General features: G+C 39.5%; 1 protein-coding gene across 5 annotated transcripts in view; it reads right to left on the reverse strand.

Annotated features, from left to right (window-relative positions):
- The window catches only part of igsf9bb (immunoglobulin superfamily, member 9Bb), a 140,629-nt gene that overhangs the window by 66,163 nt on the left and 52,330 nt on the right, over positions 1–22,136 (reverse strand). For all 5 annotated transcript variants that reach the window (XM_077505110.1, XM_077505109.1, XM_077505112.1 and 2 more), the window contains exons 2-5: positions 21,713–21,904; positions 16,787–16,933; positions 8,234–8,385; positions 6,887–7,004 (exon numbers count right to left, since the gene is read on the reverse strand). In XM_077505110.1, coding sequence (XP_077361236.1) covers positions 6,887–7,004; positions 8,234–8,385; positions 16,787–16,933; positions 21,713–21,904 — 609 coding nt within the window. The remainder of the gene's footprint in view (positions 1–6,886; positions 7,005–8,233; positions 8,386–16,786; positions 16,934–21,712; positions 21,905–22,136) is intronic.

The following is a 22,136-nucleotide window of genomic DNA, read 5'->3' on the forward strand; positions in this document are numbered from 1 at the left end:
ATATATATATATAGTGAGACAAACAACAGAGGAGAAGTGACAATGTCGGGCAATTCAAGTACAACATCACGCAAAACATTTTGCTGTTAAAGCATAAACAGCTAAGGAGGTTGCGCAAAACGACGAAGACACGGCGATCCATTGTTGGTGACAGACTGGCGGTTCGTGCGCAGTCACGGGAGAGGTAGCTATCCTGCTATGGTGTCCACATTGGAACGTAGGCTGCGGGGTGCGTTTTGAAATCTTTCCACTCTGGAGCCCAGTTTCAAAAGTGATCGGTTTCAAGCTCCGAAACCCAGCCGCTGTGTAGATAAACTAAGAAACTTGTACGGATAAACTGAAACGGGCGTTCGTGTGAACTCTTTGCCAGATTGTTCTTTCACTCTTTTGCAAGACTTTGCAGCACCGTTCCTTGGATTAATCTCCTGTATTTGACTGAGCCTGCCTTTGCCCTTCCCACCTTGTCTTTTATCTGGTAATCACCTCAGTTGGATGACAAAGGTGGCCCCGGAACTCCCTCCAAAAACATTTGCAAGGCTCAAAATAGCTTAATCAGTGAGCAGCATTTTTGCTCATAAATTACTTCATTTGAGGAGCAAATTTGTAGTTTTGAGGGGAACAGTTTTATGGGTTAATCCTGGGGACGTGAAGCAAGGGGTGAATCAAACTATAAAAATGTGACAATATAACAAGGAAGTCCAACTATGAGTTCTGCCATGGCTCTTCTGGCTCTTCCTGCTTTCTTTTTGTCTATCCCCATGGCTGTTTGGTGTTGTGTTGCAACAATATCACAGTGTGACTGTCCCTGTTCTGCTAACATTGCATTGTCAAACATACTGTATGTCCAAGCCAGGAATCCTTCACAAATGCCTTTGGGAGCGGCAGGTGCTCAAAGTTTAAAAGGGGTCACATGGTACTTTTGCGAATGATTATTATTGTAAAAACAATATGAACGTAATGTGCACATAATGCTAACTTGTGGCCATTCAAGACAAATTTGTAGCTCTCTACTGAACAATTAGATAAGTGAATTGAGAGCTCCTTTGATGGAAATGGTAAGATAAAGGAGTAGGCCGGTACTCCAGACAATGGACAGGGAAATGGTTGTCAGATTGAATTTTTTCTTAGGCTGGGGATAAACTTCAAACACATTCTTAAAAACCTTACAGTATATTGCAGGCAATTGATGTGAACAGATGTTTGTCTTTAAGGACACCAGTCAGTGCAGTTTCCAGCAAAGATGCAGACCATTTGCGTACCCAGATGTGAAATTTCCTCATGAGAATTTAACCCACAAATTCCTATTTTGTCCACCCATTTTGTTTCACGGCCAAAAAACATCTTCTTTTTTTTTTTGTCAATGTTTCATCAAGATCAGGGGATGTCGTTACTATTTGTAAACTGTAGGGGTGTGCTCAAAAAATCGATACAGCAATATATCGTTGCGGGCCTCATTACAATACACGTATCGATACACAGGCGTCAGAATCGATATTGCTCGTTAACTTTAAATAGGCAGTTAACGTTTACCTAAAAAATTAAAAGCCGCAGTGTCTTTGAAGTTAATTGACTTCAATTAATGCAAAAATAGCTCACCAGTGATTGGACACTGTGTCTTGCTAAGAAAAATGAAAATAGAGGAAGAATATCAACATTTATTTACTTCTAAACTTAACATGGTACGTGTCTTAATGTACCAATTTTCTGATATTTTGTTTAAAAACGAAATAGAATGTGTTACACCAAAAAAATGCTGTTTTTATTTCCCCATATATTTCAAATAAGCACATTTTAGAGCTGTAATTTTAATACTTTGATATTTTTGCTCATATCGGCTCATGCATATTAATACATTTTCCCCGTGTGTCCGTGAAAGTTGCTCCTTGCTCTGCAGTGCGTGCACATTTAAACCAGGCATGCCGCTTGGTGGCAAACCACAAGAGCTGCTAACAAAAATATTTTTGTCAGTCAGCATAACAAACATATCCTTAAGGTGTACATCTGACTGTTACGCAAGTAAATTAATGTAATATATCGGGATACGTATCGCCTTGAAGATCAAGTATTGGGATACATATGTATCGCGATACGTATCGTATCGTGACCCCTGTATCGTGATGCGTATCGTATCGTGAGGTTGGCAGCAATACCCAGCCCTAGTAAACTGTGGGCATGTGAAGCCCTTTGAGACTTTTGTGTGATTAAGGGCTATATAAATAAAATTGACTTGACTTGATTTGACTTGAAGATTGTGGCTACAAATTTACAAATAAATAACCCCATGTCACATGCATGTCTTGTCCAGTCTTCTTCAGCAGAGCGCAACCTTTAGAAAAACATTTGTTACCCTTTCCGCCCAGAGTTGTCGTTACCACCCTGGACAGTTTCATTGGTCCATAATGACGTGTTGAGTAACTTTATTAGTCAGATGTGAGGAAACTATGAGTAAATCTAATGGTGGCTTGTTTGGGGGGGATCCTGAAGCCACCGTTATCATCCGGATTCCATCCCGAATCCAATGGCCAGACTGAGAGGGAGAACCAGGAGATGAAGACGGCTCTACGCTGCATGGTCTCCAAGAACAACTCGTCCTGGTTTTTATAGCTGGTGTGGGTTAAATATACACACATTGACTAGCTCCGCTACTGGGATGTCAACTTTCCGGTACGCCTATGGGTTCTAGCCTCCTCTGTTCCCCACTCTGGAGAATTAGGTCTCCTGCCCATCCGCCCAGGCCTTTCCCCATCACTGCTGTCAACCATGGACCCAAGCCAGGACTAGAATCCTCCACTCTGATAATCAGTGTTAATTTTGACAAGAAATTTTAATTGACTAAAATTAATTAAAGTTTGAATCATAATTTAGTCATCTGTTTGTATTTTAGTTTTCAATTTTAGTCGACAAAAACAGAGCAATTTTAGTCAACAGAAAAAAAAGAGCAATTTTAGTCGCCAAAATTGACAGTTTAGTCGATATTTTCCTTCAACATACATTTCAACTTTTATATAGAATTTATAACATACATATTTGTAACTGTAGTTTAACACGCAAGACACATTTAATACAAAAGTGTCTTTATTAATTGTTTCAATAAAGTATGTTGAACTGACAATAATATAACTTCTGATTGGATTGTGTGAATTTTCATCACTGTGTTGTTTTCATTTCCGTTTTACTCATTGATGAAGTTGTCAGTCAATTTAGTTATCGTTATCGTCTCAATGAATGGCTTCTATTTTAGTTTTCGTTTAATTTTCATTTGAAAAAAAAAAAAGATTTTTGTGACGCAAAATATGACGAAAGGAAGAGTCGAGGCACTGCTGCTGAAATTTTATTGCTAAAACGTTTCGACTCACTTTAAATATGCAATAATGATTGTGAATCAGTTCTCCTGGTTGTTTTGCAAACTTGTCACACCACTCAGCCTCTCTGCTGACCAAATTATCCAATTTATAAAAAATAAAACTTCACCGGGTTCCGAAAACCAACGCCAAAGTAGTCGTCAGTTAAATTGATTACACCACTCTTGTATTTTTAAAGGGATACTTGACTCATTGTGCCATTTTCAGCAGGAAAAATTGTATATTTTGTCCAGAATGAATTCAGTAACTTCATTATTTTTCATGTACGTCCAGTTAATACCTTTAAATGTGAATTTTTCCACTTGCTGTTGACTGAAGATGACATAAGACATACGACCAATCATGGCTCACCTGTTTTCTGGGTTTGATCAGCAAACTGAGCCATGTTTGGTCATTACCTACTTCCTCAGCACAGGTGATGTCATCTTCAGTCGACAGCAACTGGAAAAATGTGTTTATAAAGTTATTAATTGTACAAGAAAAATAACGAAGTTAACAAAATATTCTGGACAAACTATTAACTGCTGAAAATGAGTAAAGTATCCCTTTAATTGCTTGTACATTCCAAAGAATACAACATCAAACAAGTAACGTTTCACGTATGTCAAGTTAACTTGGCAACATGACTAAACTATGCTACCAATGTATAGTTGCCTTGGCTATCATCGGCTTGTATACAGTGCATGTCATAAGTATAGTTGACAGACTCCAGCATCCCCACGACCCTTGTGAGGAATGAGCGGTTATGAAAATGGATGGTTGTAGTATTTCATAAGTGAACAATCTTTGGCCTGAAAGATGAAAATTAATCTTTTGAAAATGTGGTCAGCACTTAATGAACATTGCTTCAAACTTTACCGGCTTCAGTTTTGGTTTGGACAAGTCTGTGCATTTGGTGCTGCAATCTATGAATTAAATGTAGCACCACCTTTTTCAGAGTTACAGTGTCTGGAAACATAAAAACACAGAATGTATTTGTTAGTGTACTTTGTATAAAATGAATTATTCATTTACAAAAAGAGTCCTGGTTTTTGGGGCAAATACCGACTTGATATATTGCTATAGTTACAAAACTGACATTTCATTTACAGCTTACGGCAAAGCATTCCCCTATCAATTACTTTTCTTTTCTTTACTTGCACTTTGTCCACAAGGCTTCGAAAAAGTTGTTTAAAAAAAGAAATACAGTTTTAGTCCTGCTGATGTAAAGCTTAGTTGGTGGTGTTCCCTAATTTGCTTTAATAACGGAGAGGTCTACACTCTAAGACAAGCAGCTACAAGGTTGTATAATAAAGCACATTAAATATACAATCACCCTTTGTGATGGCAACCATGACGGTGTATGTAGAGTATCATACTTACACATTGTTCTTTCACAGTAACTTCAAATCTCTGAACTGCTTAGAGTTAATTGGAGCCAAATATTGTACAATGGTCACCCAAATCCACAATTGTTAATGAAGCCTTGTTACACTCAGACGGAACAAGGCGGCATTTATCATGTGTGTGCAGGTCATTTTTAGTACTAAGTTGTAACACAAGGAATGAAAAACGAAAGCTGCACAATGACTTGGCAATTTTGGAATGATAGTGTGTTCTCAAGCAAAGCTTACTTCACACTCTTCCCTTTCTCCTTGGTCTTTAAAATGTGTGTTGCACTTGACAGAAGTTGGCAGGGAAAGAACAGCTAATGACATTGCTCATTATTTTCCAAACTACATGGTAAATGGTAAACGGCACATCATTTATATAGCGCTTTTCCACCCTACAAGACCCTCAAAGTGCTTTAAATTTTGACTACCCATTCACCTACTGATGATGCAGCATCAGGAGCAATTGGGGGTTCAGTATCTTGCTCAAGGATGCTTCGACATGGTCACAATGGCACAGGATCGGACCCACAACCTCTGGGTTGGGAGATGACCACCATACATACCACTGATCCACCCCGCCCCATGCATTGACATTGCATTTGTTGCACTGCTATTAAAACATACAATGTTTTCATACCTATGCTCTTCTATCAAAGCCAAACAGCGGTACAATTTCCAGTGCCAGCAATACCATATAAAAAAAAAAATGCAAGATGCAAACTAGTTCCCTCACAGATTAATATAGTGGTTGTTGCTATCCATCCAGCCATTTTCTTGACCATTTATTCCTCACAAGGGTCACAGGGGGTGCTGGAGCCTATCTCAGCTGGCTTTGGGCAGTAGACGGGGTGCACCCTGGACTGGTTGCCAGTCAATCGCAGGGCACACAGAGACAAACAACCAACCACACTCACAAGCACACCTAGGGACAATTCGGAGCTTCCAATTAACCTGCCATGCATGTCTTTGGCATGTGGGAGGAGACCGGAGTGCCCAGAGAAAGACCCACGCAGGCACAGGGAGAACATGCAAACTCCACCCAGGAAGGCCGGAGGCTGGACTCGAACCCGCGTCCTCAGAACTGGGAGGCAGACGTGCTAACCAGTCAACTACCGTGCCGCCCTGGTTGTTGCTATTCACCATTAAATTGCTTTAAAATGCAACTTTGGAGGGAAAATAAAGTTGGTGTTTGGTCTGTCATCCTATGTGCAGTCAAAGTAGGTGGACTTGCATTCTAAGAAAGAAGAACTCCTGGTATGTCCAATAACTTTTGTCGAACAATATTGAGCGTTTCAGTGCCATGATAGAAGAAAATGATCACCAATATCATGTGGATGACAGAGCATTTGTGTTGGCTTTGTTTAGCAATATGCAATGCAGTCACTGTTGTTATGGGGTAGATGCCACGGACTTTCGACTTCCGGATTTCACACATCAGCGTTGTTTCCGACCACTGACAAGCGCGCGCTACCGCCGATCTCAGCGCTCTGAAATGCTTCGGACAACTGAGACAGACACACTACACACTCGCACCCGTCAACGGGAACGCGCAACCGAGTGGCACAAAGGCGGAAGCCAGAGAACTTGGACACAGCCCACGCGTTGCAAACAGGAAACGGAAACAAACCTGAAACCCAGGAAGTCGGAAGTCCCGCCTCCTCCGTGCCATATACCCCATTCTAGTAGGTTTGTAGTTCCAGTTCCATTCCCGCTAGCTTGATAGGACTCTTGTCTCAGACAGAGCGGATATCAAGTAGCCTTTAGTGATTGAGGCACTTCAATTTAGATCATCTGCGACAGATGTCATGCATATTTGTTTGTAATGTTTGTCAAGGAGCACTGAGTGAAGATGATGAATATACCTTTATCTCGATAAGAATTCTTCTTTTGAAAGTGGACATTATGGAATAGACTGCAAGGAATGCTGAGAATAACTTTATATACCTGTAAGGTACGGTGCATGTACTCACTGAAGCCCTGTCCATACTGTATATACAAGTAGCTACTGTATGATTATCAAATACTGCCACTTCACTTATTTTTGTCATTTATGTCAAATGAATGAATGAATGAATGAATGAATGAATGAATGAATGAATGAATGAATGAATGAAACAAACACTAGCTAATGAAAACAAAGAAGCTACCCACCTTGAACTAGCAGCCGTGTTGTGTGAATGGCCTCTCCTTGGGGGCTAAAGGCTCGACATGTATAGGCACCACGATCCTCTCGGGTGATGGATAGCACTGTCAAACTTCCATCAAATACCTGAACATACAAAGGTGTAACTATTAATACATGGCAGCTAGTGTCCTATTTAATTCCCTGATTTATAGTGCAATTAATTTTTTCCCTATTTTTTTTTTTGCTGAGACATATTATACTGTAGATGCTACTTTCAGGTCTCTCCTTTCATCTCCTTCCATTTAAACTAGTTTGATTAAGCCTGTTTGTGCCGATTTTTAGGGTCCGATCGAATTTGGACTTCATCTCCATGTTTTGTTTTCCATATCGTTTTGAAAATAGCATCCATCCATCCATCCATCCATCCATCCATCCCTTTGTTTTTTTTGCATTCAAAAGACTCTCAGGTATGCATGATGATGTCTTCACATTACTCTATTTTTTTGGGGGCATCCTGTTTTCATGGGCTTTATGAGCTGGAAGCCCAAATAATGTAAAAGTAAACAAATAAATAGTTGAAATCACTTAAGTTGTTTGCCCTGAATCTTTAATCTATGAATATATATATAATAATAATAATAATAACAATAATAATAATAATAATAATAATAATAATAATAATAATAATAATAATAATAAATCTATAATTTGGATATATATTCATTCATCCATCCATTCTCTATACCGCTGATCCTCACGCGGGTCCTTAGTGTGCTGGAGCCTATTCAAGAGAAGGGTGGGCAAGAGGTGGAAAAGAAGTAAAGATAGGTGATGAACTGGTCATCCGCCAATTGCAGGATATTTATTCAACTGATTCAATAATTATTCAGTTTTAATAATGAGTGTGTGTCCTGCGATTAACTACCGACTTGGCCGTGGTGTACACCACCCCTTAGTTGAAATCAGCTGGCAGAGGCAGGATGAACAAATGAATACATGCATGAATGAATGGATACCTAATTTGGCAGCCACCGACCAGATGTCATTCAATCCATATTCATTAAGTTCTGTTAACTGAGCCACTGGTGTCTAGTTAATTGATCATTAGAAAACTTAATGTCTAGTAAAATGCATAGGATAAAAATAGCAATACAATTACTCTTCGTTTAACATGCTCAGGAGCCAGCTCTTTGGATTTATTTTTCAGAGTCACCACCAAAAAAATAAATGTCTAGATCAGTCTTTTTTCTGCTGATTGATGATTCTTTCATCCAAGAACTGACACTCAATTCAGTAGGCTCGGTGTAATGAGTGTGTGCATTCCTTCCACACACAGCTAAATCCATTTTTCACCTCAAAGCAACTCAGTATACCTTATACTTGGCACTGGTGACCAGAAGGTTGCCATCCCGCAGCCAGCTGACCGAGGGTTTGGGGTTGCCAAAGGCAATGCAGGTCAAAATGATGCTTCCTCCCTCCTTGGCCTCAACATACTGAGGTGGCGTATCTGTGAATGTGGGAGGGGCTTAGAAGTTGGGAAAAGCAAAAGTCAAAATATTAATCAAGTGATCAAAATCCTGAATTTGTATGAATACTGCACAATATTAAGCATCTACTCATTCCATCATTTTGTAATGTAAATTGAAGACAACATAAAGGACTACAGATTTTCTTAAAAATGTGCATATAGATAAAACAGTGGAACTAATTTTGGTTCACCCCGAAGTCATAGAATTCACAATGTCACCACAGCTTCGCACACATTGGTGATAAATTGAATTGAGTTGTAAATTGGCGATACAGCTTAGAATCTTTGAATTTTTGTTGAAAATGAACGCTGAATCAGAATTTTTGGATTCAGAAGGGGTTTGTGTTAGAGACGTCTCCTTATGTCGGACGTATCTATATGAGGAATGGACTAGCCTGAAAGCTATATTGGAGCAGATGCCTAGAAGTAGTAGCGCGTGTATTGGAATATTTGGCCATTAAATTCAACTGTTAAGCAGACAATCAAAGCCCAGCTAGGCAGTGTACCAATGCCTCGCTGTTGGACTCTCACTATCTAGTTAGTAACAAACAAAAATGGATTCGCAAAGTTGGACGCCGGATCTGAGAGATGAACTAGCTTAACACAAGCTAGAACAAAGCTAGTACAACACAACAGGGATGGATTTAAAAAGGGAGCAAAGAGGAAAAAAAAAACATCAAGTTATTTGAATCTAAAAGGGAAACCTTTTTTTCCATGGGTTGATACGTTTTGAAATGTTTGAATGAATATGTTGAAATGATTATGAATAGTTGAAATGAATATGGCTTTGTAAATGTATGCTGAAAATAAAACGCTATATGTGGACTTTATTTACTATTTATTTTGATATAGTAGGATTTTTTTTGGACTTTAATGTTTTCTTATTTTTTTCAGAGATGTGTAAGATCCAAATCGATTCGAACGGCATTCACTGAAATTAAGATGAATGTCGAATGGAGATTTGGGGAATTAGTCCAAGCTCCAACATTAACAGGAAAACGTTTATGGAAGACCTCCAGCACAGAAGCAAGACCTCAATACTTTCAGCTATTAGTTTTCCACATATCACGGATGAGCTATAGCCTATTCCAACTTAATTTGGGTGGTGCGGTACACCCTGAACTTATCACCATCTAATAATAGCAAACATAGAAACAAAACAACAACAACAACAAAACATTTACATCTATGGAATATTTAGATTTTTAGAGAAGACATGTTTTGGGTTTTTTTTTATTTACCAGTATATCACTGTTTTAATAAGTCTCGGTTTCAATAACCAAAATTCTCTGTCACCGGTAATTAGCTTTTCTTTCTCAACTTGTTTTTAGTTTTGAGGGGATTTTTAAGCAGCACGCAAACTACTGCAATATGATTGGCTCCTTTCAGAGATAAAGGTGAATATTTAGCCACTGTGCTAACTCTATGTTGATTGTGTTGTGCTTAAAAAAAAACATGGTGCCAGTCGGTACTAGTTAGCCCCCCAAAGGCCTACGTTGGCCCACTTAAAGAGCATCACTGGGCCCCTGTAGTTTTCCTATCAATCAAACAGGTCAGTGGATGATGCAGTCAACATGGGGTGGCACTTCATCCTGATACACCTTGACGGCGCCAGGACCTACGCAAGGATCCTGTTTGTGGATTTAAGCTCTGCGTTCAAAATCATAGTCCCGGAACTCCTCTCCTCTAAACTCCTCCAGCAGACATTTTACCCAAATATTTCAAAAAAACGACATTATAGAGTTGTAATTTTAATACAGTGATATCTCAATATATTTGCGCATAGCACACCTGAGAATCTAATATCGCCCCAGGACTAGCCTATAGTACAATTAAGGTAGCAAGCATGTTTTTGGAATGCTGGAGCAAGTTGGGGTACCCAGAGAAACCTCAGGCAAGCACAGGGAGAACATACAAACACATACCGGAAAGATGGAGACAGTGTTCGAACCCTGTGAGGTAAATGTGGCAAATACTATTTCACCTTGCTTCCAGGTTCAATTCAACAAGCATCAAACAATTATTTTCTTTCAATTTTGATTTTCGTTTAGCGTTTTATTCCATCTCCGCAAGACAAGGGATATTAACAGAAGAAAAGACTATACACCAAATGTATGTGAATTACGCTGACTCACATTCCATCAGCAGTAAGACTCTGTTGGTGTTCCAAAACTTTCATGATGAAATAAAGGTTGAAACAAAGTTGTTTCGCTGTTAAATGAGATGAGCATAACCACTGCAATGTACTTTTAACGCCCACAGGGGTCAATACATTATTTGATGGCCAATGTGGCTTGTGGTGCAAATTACTGTTGTGCATTTGCATAATTAAAAGGCCAATTCCCAGCCACCGTAACCTGCGTTTCCATAACATCTCCCGTTTTTGTAAGATTGTATTTTTTTTGTAAAAGAAAACAGAAATGGTAAATGCTTTTCTATGGACAGTGACAATGACCATACTGAGTTTGCCTTTGGGGCTTAACAAACCATTGAGTAGCCTACTTTTATAGTGGCTATTATCCACTTGATGCTGAAACATAGTGCTATTCATGTGCAATGCTGCTGATGAAGCCGGATCCTTTCATTAACTTAGTAAACAAGTATGTCAAAATGATCATCAATGAATATGCAAAACCATACTACGATGGTATAAACTTTTGTTTTTTTTGTTTTTTTTTAATTCACACATGGTTCACTGTTTATTTTTATTAAGTCCTGATTAAACCACCCTCTGTTCACAAAAAAAAAAAAAAATGTGCATGCATGTTTGGTTGTTTTGGTTAAGTCAAACACCTATTTTTCCATCCATCCATTTTCTTAATTGCTTACTCCTCACAACAGTCGCGGGGGTGCTGAAGCCTATCCCAGTCGGCTTCGGAAAGGTCGGCGGGGTACACCCTGAACTGGTTGCCAGCCAAGTGCAGACCCCTATTTTTATTTTCTTAAAATAAATTGCATAAATAATTCACAACTCCTTATAGCTATTCAACCATAATCTTTATTCTTTACTGCACAACCAATATTTATGTTTATGTACAGCACTTTGTATACAGCAATGCCTGTTCTTAAAGCGCTTTATAAATAAAGTTAAGTTGAGTTGAGTTGAGAGGGATAAAGTATTTTATAACCTAGACGGACACATGTAGCACTTGGAAAACACAAATCCAAAAAGCGCACAATTTTTGTAGCATTTTAAATGTAAGTGTTAAATGGAAATGACAAAATGTTAAAGCAAATAAAAAGAATAAACAAACTTTTAGCCCTCACCACGAACTGAATGTGTGTGATTTGAAAACCAAGGTGTTTTAAGTTGTTATGAAATCTGAATGTTTGCCAAGAGCCTTCAGAAGCATTTGAAAACGGCAATAATATGTTTTCATGACCCTCTTCCCTGATGACGTCTTCTTGCAGTGCTTCAACTTCCTCAATGGACTTTTGCATTATTCTAGTACTAATGTTTAGTATCATAAATGTAAATTGTTGCCAATTCGGCAACCATTGCAGCCTGGTCATCCCGGACATCTGCGGCCCCTTCTCAAGGTTTTTTTTTTTTTTTTTTTCCCTGATGTTTTTTTTTTTTTAGTTTTTCCTTGCCCGTTTGTCGTTTATCAGGGGATGTCGTTGCTATTTGTCAACTGTGGGCATGTGAAGCCCTTTGAGACTTTTGTGTGATTAAGGGCTATATAAATAAACTTGACTTCATCATCAAAAGGCTACATGACCAACACAAGTTGCAAAATCACCCATTCTTTTATAGCTTTACCAGTCCAACTATTGTGTGTTTTGTTTGATGTCAGTAAAAGCTTACATTATGTCAATATAGGTTGGCTGAATTTTTATAGCCTGGAAACCAGACTCATTGCTGTACCAGCGAATGAGTCTGGTCTCAGTCGACATCCACCGCATTTCTGAGATGGCTCAAACCTGAGCAAACAGACAGCAAGAAGAACCAATCAGCAAAGAGCAGGTGTGATGTTAGAAAAGCGTCTTGTGGGCACTTCTTCCATATTTTGACTTAGTGTAGTTGCTATACTTGACGAACAAATATGGCCGAATTTCTGTGCAAGCGTGGCTGTGTCCGAATGTACACACTACCTACTCCCTATGATACAGTGCCCTACTGAAAGAATCACATCATTTTGTAGGGATGTCTGAATGTCCAGGGAGTGAAAATGTAGGGCACTCAATTACCCACAATGCACTCTGAAAAGTAGTGAACATGGATGCTCACTCAGCTGGGTTTATTTAGACCACAATGCATTGCGATTATGAAAAAAAACATGGCGCGAGCGACAGCGCAAGTGCGAGAATCAAAGCGATGCATTAAAAATATATTATGGAAATAATGTGTTTTAGTTGAAATATGTAAGGCAAAATAACTAAAGTGCAGTTTTAAAACATTTTCATTCACAATAAATAGTCGGAGATTTATGCGCCGGGGCGCTGTGACAGTGGTCACGTGATTATGCGACAAGGAGAAAGCAGTGCGCTGACTGTCCGAATCACCAAACACAATGAGGGCACTACATATTAGGCCACTATATAGTGTGCGGCTATGTAGTGAATGAGGGCTTAGGGGATAAGGGTAGACATTCGGACTCAGATCGTGAAATCCACAGGTGTCAGAGTCCGGTCCTTGAGGGCCTGAGTCCTGCATGTTTTTGAGGTTTCGCTACTCCAACACGCCTGATTCAATGATCAGGATCAATATCAGGCTCCTGCAGAGTTTGCTGATGATCTTAAATAGGAATCAGCTGTGTTGAACGTGGTAAACCTCTAAAACATGCAGGACTCAGGCCCTCGAGGACCGGATTTTGACACCACTGGTGTTATCCCATTCTTACCAATGACATGGGCATGCAGTGATTCTCCGAGTCTTATTAGTACAACCGTATGTTATACATGGTGGCATTTTCACCAAAAGACCTCCTAACCTCCTATTCCCTCACAAGGGTCGCAGAGGTGCTGGAGCCTATCCCAGCCGGCTTCGGCAGAAGGCGGGGTACACCCTGAACTGGTTACCAGCCAATCGCAGACATACTATTTCAGTACATTAATATTAGACATAGGACTACACAAATTCCGGTGATTCAATTTAAAATACGGATTGGCCATAAAAAAGGATTAAGACAACATCATCCTCCCACCCTATGCCCATGTTCCTGTCTCAAACAGGGACAAAGATTTACAGGATTGAAGCTGATGTGAGGGGATGCGGGTTCGCAATAAAGCACTCGCTTTAGCACCTAACATCTTTATACATCTAACCAGGATCTATATGGACCCCTTCCATCAACAATTGACCTTACGGTGGCACGCCTTTCCCCACCCACTAAATGCGACAAGCAGCACCCTCCGACATTTACCGCGCGAGATGAGCTGAAGTGCATTCACAGTAATGTAGAAGTTGTCAAATCTTCCTTGTGATTTCTGTCAGGTATTTTCAGTATGCCGATATTTCTCTTCGAAGTAAGAAAAGGGGCTTTAAATTTTTTTAGTGAAGGGTATCTTCACTCACTCACCATGCAATTTTAGCCAAAAACAAAAGGAAATATGCATTGTTGTTTGCTGCTATAGAAGTCAGGAAAAGACAGTTGCCTCACTCACGTCGACCGATTGTCAGCAAAACCGAAGTTTTGGACATTGTTCCCATCAAGCACGGTAAGAATTAATTTATATTACCTCATAGTTTCAATGCAACGCTGTTCTGTTCAGGAAATAATAAGTCAACAAACGCGTGGACTGTTAGCCACCAGGAGCCTTTGGCTAAAAACAACAATGGAGAACATTACCTTTGTGCAGGTGGACTTTGTGGTCATTTTGGAGGCATTCAACTGGTTGTGTGTGCAAAGTTTGTTCTGTTGTTCTGTCAACAAACGCGTGGACGGTGTGCCACCCGGAGCTATCATTAGCCTTTGGCTAAAAACAACAATAGAGACCATTACCTTAGTGCAGACGTAGTACTTTCTGGTCATTTTGGAGGGATTCGACTGGTCGTGTCACGTGTGTGTGGTCTTCCACAAAGTTTGATCCAGCGCAGACATTTTGCCGGACAGTATCTCTCTTGTGTCTCTTGTGTTCTCTTGGTTAACTCGAACCTGGCTTAGGCGCTACTGTGCCCCCACCTCCCCAGAAGATGCCCACCTTCCATACACTTGCACTCCTGGGTTATGTAACATGACCATGTCCCAGGAGAACAAGCCTTCAAACCTCCTTGTGGTTAATCTCTCATTGTGTTATATTTACCCCATACCTTTTTATTTGTTTACCGCTGCTGGACTGCCTACCTTTTTTTCTTGGTAGACCTGTTATACTAGTCCTATGGTTTTTCTTTTTTAAGACAAAAAAAAATTGTGTTTTTACTTTGACTAGTTTCGGCGTCAACTGTCGCCTTCCGAGACATGATGAACTTTTTTAGCCAACTGTCATACTAGTCACAGTCTCAGAGCCATATGTTTGGGGAATTTCTGAGTGAGTGAATAAGACAGGTCTATTTCACAGTTGGCATCCTCAATGACAGAATAAACCAGACCTTCAGACACATTCAAGCCTTGTACAGGATGACATCTAAGCCAAGGATTTAACATTACACCACAAAAACTCCCAGTAGTGGACCTAATCGCCGTTACACAGCCGGCCAATATTCCTGCTGAGACGTGCCTCCCACCCCACACCCCCAAGATACTGAAGCAAAATAACTCAGGCCACAGGTGTCAGCAGCATTCTGCCGTCAAGAGGTTCTTCCATCTTATCTGGAATACACTATTCCACAGGAATATCCAAATATAATTGATACCCATTGAAATACACTGGCAAAAAATGTACAAATGTAAACCTGATAAATTCTTGATAACCATTCATTTAAATTAAATTCAAACACACCCCTAAAAAAACAACATAAAATATTGAGAAAAAACAAAACTAAACTAAAAACACGTGAATCCGTGGGTCCATTGTACATTGAAGCCAGAACAGAAGAAAAAACTTGAATGTAAGGGAACAGAGGCTGTGTTTACACGGAAGCAAAGCCGGCTTCGTTCCGCAAACAAATCTTGTACAGACACAACCGTCTCAAGATATGCGTGTCCAAAAGAAGACGCCTAGGACGTTTCACGGCTGTAATATATATGCCAAGTCTGGCGTGTCGCAGAAAGTGTAGAAGAAGAATCATTGAAGAAGAACGAACCACTTATCTGAATAGCCGGTTTTGAAGCCACTAGGCCGCCATATTGAATCAAAATTAGAGAACATTTGAGACACTACTTAGTAAAAACAGCAGGGGTCTAGCAACTAAGCGATAAAAGAAAAGCGCTCTTCAAAGTAGTTTAAACAGTAGTCTGCTTGCGAGATGGTAGGAGTAAGATGGCTGCCCTGTCGCTTACACTTGTATCATTTTTATTCAAGAATTATAACTGTAATTCAACAAAAGATGACTGCCAAATCTACTATTGGGGTCGAGGAACTGAGCGATAACAGAAAAGGGGTTCTTAAAAGTAGTTTAAACAATCTGCTCGTGAGATGGGAGGCGTAAGATGGCTGCCCCGTGGCTTCAATGGCTTGCACGGGCGTATATGGGCTATTAGCTATCCAGTAATATATACAGATCAGTGATTCGATATCAGATGCCGTGTGATTCAAGTACAATGGCACGCAAAGCATTTTGCTGTAAAAGCATAAGCAAGCTGGGGAGGTTATGCAAAACGACAAAGAAACAGCTATCCATTGTTGTTGACAGACTGCACAGTCACGAGAAAATTATGTCATCACCGGAGGAGTAACTATCCTGTATATGGTGTCCACATTGGAACGTACGGAGCACGTTTTAAAATCTTTCCACTCTGGAGCCCGGTTTTGAAAGTAATCCGTTTCAAGCGCCAAAACCGAGCCGTCATGTGGATGAACTTCCCAAACGGTAAGAAACTTGTGCAGATACATTGAAACGGGCTTTCATGTGAATGTTTTTGTGTGAGTTAGGCATAAGTCAACTCCATGTTAATGCTTATGCTGTGTTATACCTTGTGTCTTTATCCAAAGCCACGCAACACCTAATTACTAAATAATGAAAGTGTGTACAAGCTAAAATATCACCTGACTGACCTAAGAACACCTCAGAATCCACCCGAAAGAACTGAAAGAAGTGGCTGAGGAAGAGGGAAGTCGAGGGCTTCTCTGCTTAATTGGCTGATGGAGGATGGCAAACATCATTCCACCATCCCCAATCCATGTCATTGATCGTCGTCGTTTTTATTCATCAGATATTTTTAGTAAAGAATTTGGCTATAATAATAATAATAATAATAATAATAATAATAATAATAATAATAGTAATAATAATAATCATAATAATCATAATAATCAATTAAACAATAATTAAATCAATTGCTCCGATTGTTCTTACCGTTGACAGTTAGATGCACCCAACTGCCATTGTAGAAAGTATCAAACTGTTGCTCAAGCATCAGCACCTTACACTCATACCAGCCTTGGTCATCTGAACGAACATTTTCTATCCGCAGGGAGGACTTGCCGTATAGACTGGCTCGGCCTAAAAAGATGAAAAGACAGATGAGATCAGCAAGATGGCAGATGGGTGGGGTTGAATGTAATTAGGAAGGCAAAGGTGAGAAGTGTACCAACAAAAAAGTAAAGGCATGAAAAATGGCAAGAGAATATTAAAAGAAGCGACTCAACCTTCAAACAGCTCGGATATAAATAGGCAAGGAGTCAAGAGTGTGCACTGCCAGTGTCTGTGTAACAGTGTGTGTCACCTTTTTCTGAACAACACCGCAACAGCAGTAAGACAACATCAAAGTGCAAAATTGACTGAAGCCATAAATACAAAGTGAAACCTGTCAGCCTCAGTGGATCTGAGATGTTCTCTTCATGAGCACGCCAAGATATATTGTGGCAAGGACAGGATATAACTTCCTGTGATGAGTAGCTCAGGAGCCACTTAGCAATGAGCCAAAATGTGACAACTGACGACACATTTTGTTGCTGGATTCTTGTACAACAGATATAAAATTTTGACTGGACGATTTCAGGGTCAGTGGAAAATGCATTTTGCTCCACGCCATCTGGTAAATGGATCATAGCAGATGGTCTTTTGGCAATAAGAGTTAAACAAAGGATTTCTGGGAGTGTATGCCAACTCAAAAACATCAGCAATATCAAAGCCAAGCTAGCCTTCAATAATCCCTTTGCCCTCTTCTATCCTTTCTGCTTAGTGACTATTCCTGACTAATTTTGCATGGCTTTCTAAATCCCTATGAAGGATGCAAAATTAATCAGGTGTCGTAAGATTGCAGAAAGTTAACTGCTCTTCATGAAAGTATGATGACATTCAAATTTGCAGTGGAATTCACTTAAATATGTACATATCGCGCAGTATGTATAGTATATGTTACTCTCGATCAGTGGGGCGGGCCCCCCAGGGGGGCGCGAGGCTCCATCAAGGCTGGCGCGTTTGACTTCAGGGAACATGCTTTTTTATTTTTTTTATTTTATTTTTTTTACTGTCCAAGAATAAAGTGCAATTGCACCTCCACTACATTAGGGGGCAGTGGCGCTCTCATTATTGGCAGAGTGTACGCAGGGAACATTCACTCGGTGGTGTAGGGGTTTTGTTTGCACTGAGCATGCACGCTTTACACAAAGCAAAAAAAAAAAAAAAAATCAGCACAAATTATTTTACATTTTTGTTTTGCAGATTAAAGTTTTGTTTTTTGTTTTTTTAATATTATGCTCCTGAGTTAATGTTGGTGATCAGTTTGAATGCATTATTATGTATTGATTTTATGTCGTTTTATTTTTCCGTATCATATGGTTTGACATGGTCAGTCAAAAAATGTTTATAGTTTAATTAAGGATTTAATTTTATTTTTGAATTTCAGATGCACTTTAAATCTTTTCTGTTACAGTTAATAAAGCTATTCTTTGTTGTAAATTGGTCCATATTTCTTTCTTTTTTTATTCTCTTATACGGTAATACGGATATAGTGTTCTGGAGAGGTGTGTTTATAACAATTTTATAGACAAATGATACTATTTATAGTCGCGTGGGGGTGGGGGGGGGGCGAGATGTTTTCTTCTTACTAGGGGGGGCATGACAGAAAATAATTGAGAAGTACTGCTCTAGATTAACGGCTTCAAAATCAGTCAAATCTTGATCACAGATGCTTCATGTAGCATTGGCTGTAAAGTTGCTTTTTGAGCACTGCACAGTGCTTGTATTGGCATGATGTAATGTTTCCTTTCAGGATCTGTGTTTTTGTTAATATTTCGCTGTATCTGATGATGCTCTATGTAACCATCGTCCCTGAACTCCGCTCCTCCAGCTCAGCGGCTTTCCTACCATATGCCAGTGGATTTGCAGCTTCCTGACAGGTAGGAGTGGCTGGGGGAAACCACTTCATGCACAGGCACCATCGACACCAGGGCCCCCCAAGGATGTGCCATTTATTTGCTGCTATTCTCTCACAGTACAAGAAACGACTGCACTTCAACTCTTTCCATTAAAACTCAAAATTTCATCGTGACATGTTACCAGTCCTGCCAGTTTTTGATATTCAACGCATCTCAAAATTGTGACATCACTACCATATTCACTGTTGCAGCTTCATCACTACGTTATTTCCATATCAAATGGGGTATAGAGAGGCGACAACATGCACCGGCTGCTATTCGTCAACGGGAAGGGGTTTACAATTTAATTTAGTTTTCATTTTATAAATGTTGACAGTTTTCTGCTGAGTTCCACCTCTATCAGGTTTCAAATGTATGTATTGGGACAAAATGTCTTTATCGTACCATACTTTTTTAACACAAACAGTCTTACTACGCAGGTGTTTGGCCTGGCCTTCACTGCAGCTACTTTCATTTTCTACTTGGTTGTGTGTCTTACTGCTTCCACACTTGTATTCAAAGTGAAATCAGGCCCTTCAGTTTGTTACATCTGTCAAGAGTCACATCAGTAAACACCAGTGTATTTGTTCACTGACTGTTATACTCTCTTTTTTTCTCTTCAAATCATTCTGATGCTAGCTGATCCTGGCTTATTCCTCAGATCATCTTCGGACTCCCAGCGAGCCACAGAATAATTTGTCATGCATGAGTGTTGTTTTACTACCAAAAAAAAGGCGCATAACACCGCATGGTAATCACTGTGCCAATGTAGTGAGCTGTCTGAGTAAATAACTCCCACTTATTTTGGGTACTGAGACATGTGATGTGAATAACTTGCCCATGTCTTGGCATGCAGCCAGTGGTGAGAGCAGCTTTCCTGCAGGTCCTTACTACACAATTACTCAGAACACATCACTAATCAGTTATCAAATCCAATTGCTGCCCTCTGAACCGTAATGAAATTGAATAGTGAGGTGACGGTAGATTCCGACCACTAATGATTAGTCATTGAAAGTGACAAAGCAGTCATGTCTTTACTCTGATTTTCAACCTGAATGTGTGAAGCTCTCATGATGCTAGTGAGTTATGTAAATAAGAATGTGCTGCTGTCCTGCGTAAAAATACACTATAAGATAAAGTGACATAAAATAATCTACTGTATAAGAGACTTGTTCTAGAAAAATTATATGAACTACATGAGACTGTTGATGCAAAGTCAAAAGCCACATTTGAGATGCCTAGAGACAAGACTAGGGATAATGGGGTGTACCTAATGTTTTGGCCAGTATGGCCAGCTCATTTGGGAAGGCTACAGAAAAGAATCTGAGGTGTGCCTAATGTTTTGTCCAACATGGCCGCCACATTGGGGGCGCCTACATACAAGAATCCAGGGTGTACCTAATATTTTGGTCAACATGGCTGCCACATTTGGGAAGCCTTCATGACAGATTTTTTTCCTTTTATTATTTTGAACATATAAACAGATGAACAGCAGAGATAAAACAAAAAACAACAACAATCAAAAGAGAAGAAAATCCCAATAACATAATCATTCAATTAATCATAACTTACATGTTCAAAAGGGAGTAGGAAGAAGTTAAAAACTTATCTAGTCCTACCCCTTTTACTAAATATATTTAAACTTATTTCATTATTAATACAATTTTAATTTACTAATTATTAAAAATAATAATAAAATAATAAATGATATATATAACCCAAGTTATATATATATATATATATATATATATATATATATATATATATATATATATATATATATATATATATATATATATATATATATATATATATATATACACAAGTGCACTTAACATATTCACATTTACCAAAAACATATATACATAAATTTACTAAACATGAGTCAGGATGGTTCCTAATGTTTTGGCTAATATGGCCAACTCATTTGGAAGCCTACAAATTGTTAGTTTGGGCTCAAGCCCTGTATATATTCACACAAACAACTAATTAAAAATAGTTGCACATTATTGTTGTACCGTCAACAACTGTTTTACAGCTATATATTTAATGTAAACACCACAAACTATTATTAAAAAGTCTAGTGTTAGCATCAGCATGACGTCAAGCAATTTGGCACATAAGATGTCGATATCGTGCAAGACCTTAGAATACCTGCAGGGTTCAGTTCAGCATTCTTTTACTTGTTATTTTTTTCTTACTTATTCCTAGGAATTGCTCCCTTCACTAAGTGGTGTTAGGAGTAAAATGATCTATCCAAATAATTATATACATCCAAAGTTATGAGGAATCATTCAAAAATCGATTCCCGTCACAATTATTTAGTCGTGTGATGTTAATTAATGCAGAGTGTTATTTGGTTATTTCTTTTTTGCACTTGAGACGGTAGAGGCAGCACTAATGTTAAAATTAGGCGAACATTATCTTAGAATTATGCCTTTATTCCTCAGTCAAGTTAAGATTGCAATATTTTAGTGTTTTTAAATAAGTAAATAGTAATAAAGAGTAAACATCCATCCATCCATCCATTTTCTTGACCGCTTATTCCTCACAAGGGTCGCGGGGGCTGCTGGCGCCTATCTCAGCTGGCTCTGGGCAGTAGGCGGGAGACACCCTGGACTGGTTGCCAACCAATCGCAGGGCACACAGAGACGAACAACCATCCACACTCACACGCACACCTAGGGACAATTCGGAGCACCCAATTAACCTGCATGCATGTCTTTGGAATGTGGGAGGAGACCGGAGTACCCGGAGAAGACCCACGCGGGCACGGGGAGAACATGCAAACTCCACCCAGGAAGGTCCGAGCCTGGACTCGAACCGGAGACCTCAGAACTGGGAAGCGGACGTGCTAACCACTCGACTACCGTGCCGCCCATAAAGAGTAAACAGCAAATGGTAAATAAAAACAACTTACCAGCATACTCTGGGTCCACATGAGGAGGATAAAACCGAAAGTTGATGAAGAAGGGGATTGGCATTCCATACTTGAACCACTCTACCACATAAGGCTGGCCGTTTAAAGGGTGGGACACATCGCATCCCAGGATGATGGTCTCTCCTGCACGTGCTGTCACAAACTGGGGCTCCTCTCGCACTCCGTGGGCACCTGCAGCAACCGCAAGGACAGGTCAATGTCTAGTTGCTAACAAAAAGGTTCCTATCAAAGTTGTGCTTGTAATTAGCGCAGTAATTTACTTTGTCAATGATGGATGGCACACTACAGTACAATAGGCAAAACAAATGTTTTAGTTGGAAGCCAAATTGATGTTTATTGGACATATGGTATTCACCAATTGCCTCAATGGCACCTGTGGTTAACAAGCATGTCATTGAGTATG

The sequence above is a fragment of the Festucalex cinctus genome, chromosome 18 (genome assembly GCF_051991245.1).
Source record: "Festucalex cinctus isolate MCC-2025b chromosome 18, RoL_Fcin_1.0, whole genome shotgun sequence".
Lineage (NCBI taxonomy): Eukaryota > Metazoa > Chordata > Actinopteri > Syngnathiformes > Syngnathidae > Festucalex > Festucalex cinctus.